Here is an 11,697-nt window from a genome sequence, read left to right on the forward strand (position 1 = left end):
CAGCTGGAGCCATTCGGTATGGGGCCTTAGAAATTGGTCCAGTGCCAGGAATCAAATCAATGGAGAATTCAACCTCTCTATCAGGAGGTAATCCTGGCAAATCCTCTGGAAAGACATCTGGAAATTCCCTCACAATAGGAATGTCTTCTAGTTTGAGTTCTTCCAGCTGGGTGCCCACTACCATGGCTAAGAATCCTTCATCACCTTTCCGAAGGAGTCGCTTGGCCTGTATGGCTGAGATTACTTTTGGCGGAGGTAACACTCTGTTGCCACTAAAAGTAAACTCTGGCTGACCAGAAATTTGAAATTTTACTGTTTTCTCGAAGCAGTCAACAGTGGCATGATATGCTGCCAACCAGTCCATCCCAAGGATCATGTCGAAATCCTTCATCACTAGGACTAGTAAATCTACTTTCATTTCCCTGCCTTCAATATTCAAGATACAGTCTTTGCAGACAGAGTTAACTAAGATTACATCTCCATTAGGGATGGAGACACACAGTTCAGTCTCTAGTGGCAAAGAAATCAATGTACTATTTCTTCCAACAAAATCAGCAGATATAAAAGAATGAGTAGCTCCAGGATCAATCAAAATATAGGCATTTGTGGATGAGATTTCAATTGTACCTGTCACCACGGTGTTAGAGGCGTCAGCATCGTGTTGTGTAAGAGCATAGACTCGCCCCTGAGTTCTAGGCCTCTGCTGTCCTCCTCGTTGTTGTTCATTCTGAGTTGCTTGGTTGGTTGGAGCTCCCTGAATAGGCTGAGATGCCTGTCGAGTTTGTTGCTCTCCGCGATTAGGACAAGTGTCTGCCCTATGGCCCTGTTGGCCACATGAAAAACAATTCCCATTAAACCAGTTGCACTCGCTCTGATAGTGGGGTCCGCCACATCTATAGCATTTCACAGTATCCTTGCGCTGAGTCTTATCATTCCCAGTAGTTTGTTTCTTGGGCCCGAATTCAGTATTTTTGCCATGCTTATTTTGTAACTCAGCTTGTCTGTTTCTCTTTTTCAAAATTCTTTCCCTCTCTTCTTGAGTGTCATTCAAACCCCTTTCAACTACCAAAGCCTTGTTAACCACATCCTTGTAGGAAGAAAGCTCGAAGGTAGACACCTGTTGTCTGATTCGGGCTCTGAGTCCACTTTCAAACTTCTCAGCTCGTTCTCTTTCATTCTCCACCTGTCCTGGGGCATACCTGGCCAGTTCCTCAAATTTTGCAGCATACTCTGCGACCGTCATATTCCCTTGCTCTAACCGGGTAAACTCTCGAAATTTCTGCCGTCTCACGCTTTGGGGAATATACTTGTCACGGAAAAGCTCCTTAAATCCTTCCCAAGTCAAAGATGTAGCGTTCTGTCCCATCTTTCCTCTTTCCACATTCCACCAAATATCCGCTTCTCCCAGCAGCATAAATGTAGCAAAAGTAACCCTATCCTCATCAGGGCATCTCAGAGCGTTGAAAACCTTTTCCATTTCATTCAGCCAAGTCTCAGCCTCTAAAGGGTCAGAAGTGCCTTTAAAAGCTGAAGGTGCAAACTTTTTGAATTCTGCCAAACTAACATGATGCTCTTGCCGACTTGTAGCCCCCTGTAAATACTGAGGAGTCATCTGCTGCCGCTGATGTTGTAACTGTTGCTGCATAAATTGTTGCTGCTGTTCCATGAAGCGTTGTTGCATCTCCATCATTCTCATCATATCTGAACGGGAAGTAGCTTGTTGTTGCATCATTGCTTCCATCATCTGAGAAGCACTTAGTGGTTCATTCGGCTGAATCCTAGGCTCACCCGAGGTTCCTGTCCTTGGAGTTTCCGGGGTTCCCGTTTCCAGAGCACTACCAACAGGGTTGACGGGGTGTTCCTGTGGGTGCACACTTCTGGCTGGTGAGGGTGGAACATCTTCTTGTTGTTCGGAGGGCGTCCAAGCAGCGGAGCCATCGGCAAAACGAGTCGGCCTCCTATTACGCCCACGTCCACTCCCTCGTGCCATATCAACCTACACAAGTTACCTTTAACATTTAAGATTACAAAGAAAAAATGTATCTAGAGGGTACTTTAATAAGTCATTAGATATTCTTCCCCCACTCACTCTCACCTGAACCTAAACCCTAGGATACCTTAACCTTAAGCTCTGATACCACTCTGTCACGCCCCGAACCCAACACCCGGGGTCCGGTACGCGACCGGCCGCATGAGCCCTAGAGCAGTGCCCTAAAGATCATGCAAGGCCTATGTTTAACAAAATTCCAATAAAACCACGATTAATTTAATAATTCAAATAGACAAGTCCGACATATCCAATTAAACAAATTAGTTCAATTACAAGATCTTCAAATGTTCATCGACATCAAAGAAGGACAAACAAACTAACTAGCTAATGACTCTGATACTTGTACTCTGCGCCCATTCCCATCCAAATCTAAGCATCCTGCAACTCTGATAAAAAGAAAGAAGAAAAGGGGGTGAGCTTTACAGCCCAGTAAGAATCCCTACATATCCACACCAACACAATAATGATAAAAATCTGAAAACTACGACAAGTCAAAGCACATATCATGAAGTCATAAACCGGCTATCAAAGCTCAAATAATCGATACATGTATGTATATCAAACATCAATAAAAGTCCAGCCACACAAGAAATATATAGCATATGATAGCTCATAAACATGTATTATAGTTTCAATGTCTTTTCTTCAACTTGATCCGAATTAATTATCTTTCCGACTTTGGGTCAAATCTCAGTCACATTTCTCAGCCTGTGGTGGGGCAACCAAATTATCACATTTTCAGCCTGTGGCAGGGCCTGCACATTATAGTTCCACATTTCTAGCCTGTGATGGGGCCTACCAAAGTATCACATTTTCAGCCTGTGGCGGGGCCTGCACATTATAGTTCCACATTTCTAGCCTGTGAGGGGGCCTACCAAAGTATCACATTTTCAGCCTGTGGCGGGGCCTGCACATTATAGTTCCACATTTCTAGCCTGTGAGGGGGGCCTACCAAGGTATCACATTTTCAGCCTGTGGCGGGGCCTGCACATTATAGTTCCACATTTCTAGCCTGTGAGGGGGCCTACCAAAGTATCACATTTTCAGCCTGTGGCGGGGCCTGCACATTATAGTTCCACATTTCTAGCCTGTGAGGGGGCCTACCAAAGTATCACATTTTCAGCCTGTGGCGGGGCCTGCACATTATAGTTCCACATTTCTAGCCTGTGAGGGGGCCTACCAAGGTACCACATTTTTCAGCCTGTGACGGGGCCTACCATAATAACAAGATAAACCCAAAGTCCCTTTTCATACAATCCAGTTTACATCCACACATCAATTCCTTTATATTTATTTCCGGCTTTAAACTAACCACGGTCACGTTTCCAGCCCGTGACGGGGCAACCAATATCACATAGTTAGTTTAGAGCACCCCATCCATCAGTCCAATTATGTAGGTGTAAGTTATGCGCATGCATGCATCCATCATTATACCAATCACAAGCAAAGACGATCAAAATACAATTTAAATATAAAAAACCATTTTGCTTTGTCTGAATCATAGCATATCAAACATATATATAGTGCAAAATATTTATATCATGTAGGATTGGCGTACAAGGATTCTTACCTTTGTTGAAAATTTAGACAACCAATCACCTGCCCTCACGGCGATAAGGAACCGGAATGCACAGAATCCTGCTCAATGTCCTCTCGTCCAACAGATTGTTCCCCTACAGAACCAAATCATCATTAAAAATTATCCAATATATATAAAACCCAAACCCCCTATGGATCCCCTTAAGGGTCCACTAGTATCTAACACTCTAGGATTAACCATCAGTCCATGATTTCCCTATATTAGACTAGAGAGAAAACATGGAATTAAAATAGAGCAACTAGAGCAACTGGAGTGGGAGGAGAACAAGGAAGATGGAACCCGGCTGTTCTCCCCCTCTCACTTCCTTCCTCCCTTCCCTCTGTCAATAAAATTACAAAGAAGAGAGTTGGCTCTCTCTCTCTCTCTCTCTCTCTCTCTCTCTCTCGCATTCTTTTCTCCCCATGGCGTGCTCGGTGGCAGTGGCCACCGGTGGCCGGCGACCCCAGCAGTCGACGCCCCCAACATGGTGCCGGCCATGCGCCACGTCCGGCGACGGCTGCCACGCGCCAACCCGACGATGGGCGGTCGAACGGGAGGGGGGAACCGGAGACTTCTTGTCTCCAACCCAACGGCTCGCCGGCCGGATTCGAATGAAATAGGGATCTAGAGAATGAGGAAGGAGGAGGGACGACTCACCTTGCCTCCGGCGAGATCCTCCCGGCCGGATCGTCGGCGACCGCTCCGGTTCCTCCCGCGGCAAGGCAAGACCCAAACCTTTTTTTTTTTTTCTTTTTTTTTTTTTGTGTGGAAAGGCTCTCGACGGATGCCCTAGAAAGAGGAGGGGGCGATTCTCGCCCGGTTGCTAGGGTTTTATCACCCTGAGACCCCTCTTTCCGACGGATTCGGGAGGAGGTTTCCAAAAAAAACAGGGGAGGGAGGCGTTTCGATCGGGACACTCCCTCCCCCATTTCCACGAGTTGGGCCGCCCTTACTCAGAGGCCGGCCCAACTCAAACGGGGGCCTCTACAGAATCCTCTCACTTCTCCCTCTCTGTGGAGTCTTGGTCCATTTGGCATGGTGGTCATCCTCATGGTCTTCAATTTAAGGCCCTAATCATGCTCTCTAGTCTTTTGATTATGTCTAGAAGCTTGGCCTCTATTTGAAAATTCATGTCAAGCTTTGGCCTTCTTCATAATATTCTTCCATCCTCACTTGTTGGGATGGATCAGGAGGCTTTCATTTGTTCAATCTTCTGTGAGTGCCTTAATCTTATCCCGAAGATTATTAAGCTTAGTTGTGTTGATCTCTTCTATATAGTAAAGATTGTGATCCTTAACTTGGTTGCCGAAGCTCCTCTTCTATCTAAACTTTTTTTGCTCCAAGACCATATCGACTCCCTCTTCTTTTTTTTTCACTAAAATGGATGATTTATAACAGATACACCCAATAAAATCAAAAAATAATAAGTCTCGGAGCGCTCTAGGCAACTCCCCTCTCTGATCCACAGGGTAGATCCGAAGTGATTGGCCATATAAGAAGCTACCTAGTCTGCGGCCCCATTAGCCTTTCTGAACACATGCTTAATCTGAAAGGCTACGTCGACTTTTTGGATCTCTATGGTGATGCCCCTTAGGGCTTTAAACCTTCCTACGGAGCTCGTGATGGATAACCTTAGGTCTTCTCCGGTTGCCTCCGGTGGTCAATCTGCCGACTAGGGTAGCCCCTCCAGCTCCTCTCTGGATTTGAAGTCAGTTTCGGACCAATGGACTAAAGGCACAACCCAACTTGTATAGCGATCTGCTTTCTATTGTGGGGCGCCTTTCTTCCAACGCATGATTGGAGTGGAGGAGGCTTTCTATTATGCTGAACTCTCTTCTTCTTTCTCTAAGACACTCCTTTCACAAAATGTCAGGGGTCTAAATGACCCTGCTAAAAGATCTGTAACTATCATCAGATATGGCTACCAAAGTAGTAGGCCTTCAAGAATCCAAATTGAACTTTGTCTCTCCCCTCATGCTAAACTCTCTCTCAGGTGGGCTAATACTCCCTAGACTCGTCAAGATTTTCAAAAGGTATCCTTCTAGGCTAGAATTCTGCATCTCTGAATTTTCTTTTAAGGAAAATTGGCACCTTCTCTATCACTAATCTTTGGTTTTATCGGTCTCTTAATAAACAATGGGATTTACAGTGGTCTATGGTCCAGCGGGGAGGTCATTCAGCATGATTCCTACTGTGAGCTCTCAAATATCAAAGCTTCTTTTTTGATCCTTGGGTCGTTGGTGGGGATTTCAACGCCACTCTAGACCTTCATGAAAGGAACAAGAATCCTCAACCTCGGTCTGTAACCATAGATTTTCTCTCTTTTATTAGAATGCATCAGCTCATTTACCCTTGAAAGGGTGCGACTTTACTTGGAGTAACCATCAAGATTTGTCTATAATGGCCAAGTTAGACCGGTTTCTTCTTTCTATCGATTGGGATGCTCTTTTTCCTCATTCTATTCGATAGGCCTTGCCTAACCCTTATTCATACCACTCTTTGATCCTCTTATCTTATGCTAATCAAATCTTCAAGAAGGAACTCTTCAAATTTGATAGATGCTGGCTAGACCATAAATCTATCAATGATGTAGTCGCTGAAGCTTGGAACTGCATTCCCTCTTTTGATGATGTAACTTCCACTCTTGTGGTGAAGCTGAGTGAAACTAAGGTAGCCCCTAAGAAGTGGAGTTCAAAGACCACCACTAATGTTCGATGTCTCAAAGAGGATCTTCTAGAGAAAATTCACAATTTAGATTGCAAAGAGGAGTTGGAGCCTCTTTCCTCCTCTGAAATTGAAGAGAGATTAGCTTACAAGAAAGATCTATGTCAAATATATTGCAATGAGGAGATATATTGGAAACAATGCTCTAAAGTGCGGTGGCTGAAGGAAGGGGATAGCAATACCTTTTTCTTTCACAAGATTACTTCTTTTCATAAAAAATTTAATCACATTCATTGTGTTTCATGGAAGGATCGGACCTTTCATGATGGTCATGGAATTTGGGGTGCCTTCACTTCTAACTTTACAGAATTATTGTCTACCCCTTCTACTTCTCTGCTAGGACTCAATCTGAAGAAGATTTACTCTTCTCTATTCTCGGACCCATACCATCTTGCGTCTCCTTTCTCTCTGGAAGAGATCAAACATACTGTTTTTACCTTTAAGGGGATAAAAGACTCGGTCCAAATGGCTTTTCTTTGTGTTCTTATTAACACTTTTGAGATCTTGTATCAAAAGACTTCCTGGCACTTTTTAATCAACTCTATGATCATAATGTTGACCTCTCTAGTCTCAATTAATGCCTCTTTCTACTCGTTCCTAAAAACAAGGCCGCATCCACACTGTTTTCGCCTAATCAGCCTAGTTCATAGCTGCTTAAAGATCATTAGAAAGATGCTTGCCATCAGACTCCAGCCTTTCTTGAACTCCTTGATTGATTCACCTCAAGCGGCCTACATTTAACGTAGGTCCATTATCAATAATTTCTTTTGTGTAGTTGAGACTCTTCACATCTCCAAAAAGCTATCCCAAAAGGGGATCATGTGTAAGCTCAATTTTTCCAAGGCTTTTGATAAGTTCAGTTTAAATTATCTCATCCGACTCCTTGAGCATAGAGGCTTCCTCACTCTCTGGTTGGAGTGGATGGAAAACATTTTCCTATCCTCTGAAGTTGTTGTCTGTGTTAACGGTGAAGTAGAAAATTGGATTCTTTGTAAGATAGGATTTAGGCAAGGTGATCCTTTGTCGCCATACCTCCTTACTATTGCTGCAAACACTATGGCCAAATTACTAAACAATACTGCATGTTCCAGCTTTTTTTGTGGTTTGGGTGATCCCTAGCTTGTAGGTGGCTTTAAACTACTACAATTTGCTGATGATACTATTGTCTTCTCTAAAGCTGATAAGAACAACATTTCTACCTTGAAAATCATCCTTTATGGATTTGAAGCCATCTCTAGCTTGTCTATAAATTTTTAAAAAAAGCTTTGTCACACCTATTGCCCTAGATTCTTCTCAAATGATGGAGTGCACTTTATAGTTGAATTGTCAAAACTCTTCCCCGCCTATCACTTATCTTGGCCTTCCGCTAAATGACTGTAAGCTCAAAAAATTGAATGGGGTGCCGCTTAGAAATTAGATGGAATTTTGGTCGTAAGTTATTTCAAGTCCAGCGGAGTAGTACTACCTTGAAGAAATCATACAAAATGTGATCAAGCTTTCCAGATGAACATGAGCGTTGAAGATCATTTTATCATGGTAGACATCCTCGAGGTACTCTGTACTACTGTTAATGTTCTCTAAGAAGAAATATTCTTGGACAAGATTTCTCATAATTTGGAACTAAACAAAAGTTTTCTTTGACAAAAGGAGTTTTGGCAACTAGGAGCTCAGACCATTGGCCTTTGAAGCGATCCTGGTGCAATATATGGCAGGTTGAATGAGTTCAAATTTTGTCGGAAGGACTTCATAGGAGTCCTTTTCCATCGTTATGCTCATCACATGGTCTACTGAAATGCATTTTTAGATGGCAATAGATGTGAGGGTGAGGGTAGGAGTCCTCTTCCATTGCTACATTTATCACTTGGTTTACTTTTTCTGATAAAACCAGCCTCATAGGTTATCACTTGGTATGTTTGTTTGGTTTATCACTTGTTTTACTTATATTGAAGTGCAGAGAATGGCAATAGAGAGCATGTGTTTCAAAGTTTCCTACCCCCTTTTCAGATAACATTTTATAAACCTATTTTCCACACCTTCATTCTTAATAGCCTCTTCTCTCCTTTCCAAGCATATATTCCTTTCTTTTTCTCTTTCTTTGATCCTACTCAAATGGTACTGCAATCTTGGGATAACTTTTGAGCCTTAATGGTGGGCAAGAAGAAGATGTAGAGCTTAAATTTGGTCAGCCTGCCTTTCATCCCAAACAAGTTTATATCAGGTCGGCCCAATCGAATTTTCAGTCAAGCTCAGACTAGTATTTTGGGGGGAAAAAAAATCAGACCTAAAAAGGAGAGTATTTTTAGACTAGTATTTTTTTTTCCGAATGACGTTCTTTTGAGAATTAAGAAACCGAAATTAGCCTGAAGCTTGAAAAAAAAATAAATTTAAGTTAGGCTCAAGTAGGAGCATGACATGGCCAAGTTCTAGCCCTAAGCACATTTTGCCTCAAAATAGTAATTATCACCTCACTTTGTTATTTGCTCCTTTCCTGTCCTAGGAAGTGTTTTATGACCAATAATAAACATGCCACATGGAATCATCAAGGCAATATCTTGGAGGTCCAAACAAACTAGATGAGTTCTTGACTGGATTTTTTTTGTCCCAAAAGCAGCATACAGAAGCATGTCTTGCATTTATTACATACATATGATAAACATTTACAAAGCCCACATTAAAGCATAACTACTTTACCAGCCAAGGGATAACGACACAAAGGATAACATGTTGGTGCTAAAAAACGAGCTGCAATTGAATCTATCTCTCAACTCCCACTGCTCTTTCCTTTGTTGTTCCCAAACAAGCGAAAGAGGTTAAAAGCTGATAGACCGGAGAGGCTGACCATGCCAAGGCTAACCACAAATGAACTCAGAATTCCCTCCCCAACTTGGGAACAGAACTTGTTATAGAGATTGCATAGCTTCATCCATTGCAGCTCCGACTGCCCAAACTCCCCGAGCACCGCCGATTGTGCCGCCGCTGCTACTGCAGCTAGTGTCACATACGCCATCACCTGCATAGAAACCACCAACCCTATGTCACCAAACTACAAATTGTTGCTTGATGTATTGCAATCTATATGATAAGTATACATTCTAATTAAGCAAGAACCATCGCATGCTACAATATCATCTTGTTAACATTCTCAGCTTCCATTTGTAGATTGAGAACATACTGAATGTATCGATATACGGTACAAACACCATACCGGTATACCGAACCAGTACTGTATCGGATAAGCTGATATAGTAATAGAGTGGCACCGGTACAAGATCTGGTACTGAGATAGCATAATAGAACTAAATAGAACAGTCGAGGACAAAGGCAGGAAGCAATAGCAATTGTAATGCGAGGCCACAAGAACCATAAAAAAATTGAGGGCCAGACTACATTGTAGCTCGATGTATTACGCTCTCCAACACCCACTGGCACATCATCTTCAGTCTATGACATTAAGAAAATTTCCACCACTTCCATTTGAAGATAGGATACACTTGAATGTAACTAGATTGCAGGAAGGTAACAATGGCATCACAAGGTTATATAAGGCCAGAGAACCAGAACAAATGCAGGAACGTTAGGCATGTGAATCTAAGATGAAGTGCTTTTCCAAAAGCATCATGAAGGCCTTTCCAAGGAGGAATCACACAACATCCACGAGCATTTGTGTGGCAAATGGCGTGTGCTCATGTCCTCGAACTCATTTGTTTGCATTCATCCGCACACACAAAATGCTAATTATTAATAGCACAAGCCTACGAAAACACTTGTTTGCCAACATTAGTGAGGAGGTTCCACTCCAAAAGAATTTACCACATACCTGATCGCAAGAGAATATAACCAAAGCCAAGGCCTTGTTGAAGAGCACATTCCCTTTGATCATGTTCACCACACACCTCAATCCCTGGATGAGACTATAACCTGCGGCTATGGCATCAGCAATCACCAGAAACCTGCAACTCGAAATATCTTTTACAGATTATATACCCAGGACAAACATACGCTAACTCAAAATAAAATAGTAATAATAAATAAAACTACACTTAGGAGAAGAGAAATCCCCCAGAAAGTGAAGCTATCTAGGAATAACAAGTTGATGAGTAAAACAGGTAAATCGAATGGGTAACAAGAGAGGGATCCCATGGGCTTACACCAAAGCTTTGATGTCTGTAAACTTGGCCTTCTTTTGCACGGAGAAGATGTTCTTGACCTGGGTGTCAGAGGCCACAAGAGCAGCAGCAAGCACTCCCAGCCCAAAGATCACCCACCTTAGCACCACCTCAGCCACCTTCATTCTCCTTTCCACTGCCTTCAGGTGCCCTCCCCCATAGTACACAGGCACGTTCCCTGGGCTAACTCCAACCCCTGGCCTCATCTTCCAGCCCTAAGCCAGGAGCACAACCACCGCAAGAGCGAGCAAATGCAATGGAACCTGGAGCAGGATGTCCCTCTTTATTTATGGCCAAAACCCACCACTCTTTCCTCCCTTGGGAACTGTGTCCTGCAATTGAATTGAAGAAGGCTCCAGGGTCACTCTGCCCAAGAACCAGAGAGCAGTTAAGGGAGGAGTGGGGAGCATTTAAGAGCTTGCGCCTAGCTTTCAATTGGCTTTTGATGGACCCAGGGGAGGGGGAACTGAATCCCCATCTAAGAAAAGGGAAGATGGCCGCCGGTCGAGTCCCGCTTTGGAGCAAAGATAACAAGGAAAGGGGCGCACAGTATGTGAAACCGGACGGGAAATGAAAGGGCAGCGCGGATGGTGGTGAATGGTCAAAAGAGACTAGGGGAGTGCTCCTCCAAAAGTGGCGGCGGATGGATCTCTAGCACGGACGACAAAAATTTTTGGCACTACTGCGGTATCATTTTCTGAGATGACTGAAAAAATTTGGGGGCCGTTATACACTTGCCGCGACTAAACTCATCTACCCTATATCTTATCTTCTGATTATGTTAAGATGAATTTTGATGATAGCGCTAGTGACGACGAAAATTGAGACAACGTAGATTTCGTCGATTAAGGATTGGCATATCTTCGATATGACTGCCGTCTGCGTCGAGCTCAGAGCTGCCTGAAAGAGTATTATCTTCGCAAAACACATTCTAAATGCAGTTCGTCTTCTCCTCGAGGATGACTCGGCTACGGTGATTGAGTGGATCCGGGATCGGAGAGGCGCTGCGAAGGAAAGGCTATTGCTCTACGACATCCGCAGACTTCTGAAGGAATGTGGCTCCTACATGGTTATGCATGTCTGCAAGAAGGCAAATGGTGCGGCTGACTACATTGCTTCCTTTATTGCCACTACTTCGATGGCTTTGTATGGGAAAACTAGGGCTCCCTGTCGAAGCC

At 43.4% G+C, this 11,697-nt stretch overlaps 2 protein-coding genes across 2 annotated transcripts; both read right to left on the reverse strand.

The window, feature by feature from the left end:
* Positions 1–525: 525 nt before the first annotated feature.
* On the reverse strand, positions 526–1,990 carry LOC120111190. Its single transcript, XM_039127749.1, has 2 exons — positions 628–1,990; positions 526–539 (listed from the first exon to the last, which is right to left on the reverse strand). Exons 1-2 carry the CDS (start codon positions 1,988–1,990, stop codon positions 526–528), a joined length of 1,377 nt encoding a protein of 458 aa, XP_038983677.1.
* Positions 1,991–8,905: 6,915 nt separating this feature from the next.
* Positions 8,906–11,152, reverse strand: LOC103714922 (CASP-like protein 2B1). The gene is made up of 3 exons (XM_008802391.4): positions 10,502–11,152; positions 10,171–10,303; positions 8,906–9,363 (listed from the first exon to the last, which is right to left on the reverse strand). The coding sequence occupies exons 1-3, from the start codon at positions 10,723–10,725 to the stop codon at positions 9,115–9,117; spliced, it is 606 nt and encodes a 201-aa protein (XP_008800613.1). The 5' UTR covers positions 10,726–11,152; the 3' UTR covers positions 8,906–9,114.
* Positions 11,153–11,697: the final 545 nt, after the last annotated feature.

The sequence above is a fragment of the Phoenix dactylifera genome, chromosome 6 (genome assembly GCF_009389715.1).
Source record: "Phoenix dactylifera cultivar Barhee BC4 chromosome 6, palm_55x_up_171113_PBpolish2nd_filt_p, whole genome shotgun sequence".
Taxonomy (NCBI): Eukaryota; Viridiplantae; Streptophyta; class Magnoliopsida; order Arecales; family Arecaceae; genus Phoenix; species Phoenix dactylifera.

What these genes read in the sequence shown, in the direction of transcription:
- LOC103714922 (XM_008802391.4), bottom strand. Translation starts at nt 10,725, where the DNA reads ATGAGGCCAGGGGTTGGAGTTAGCCCAGGGAACGTGCCTGTGTACTAT. An exon ending in ACAGACATCAAAGCTTTGGT is followed by an intron (nt 10,304 to 10,501) that starts GTAAGCCCATGG and finishes TTCGAGTTGCAG; the next exon opens with GTTTCTGGTGATTGCTGATG. An exon ending in TTATATTCTCTTGCGATCAG is followed by an intron (nt 9,364 to 10,170) that starts GTATGTGGTAAA and finishes GTTTCTATGCAG; the next exon opens with GTGATGGCGTATGTGACACT.
- LOC120111190 (XM_039127749.1), bottom strand. Translation starts at nt 1,990, where the DNA reads ATGGCACGAGGGAGTGGACGTGGGCGTAATAGGAGGCCGACTCGTTTT.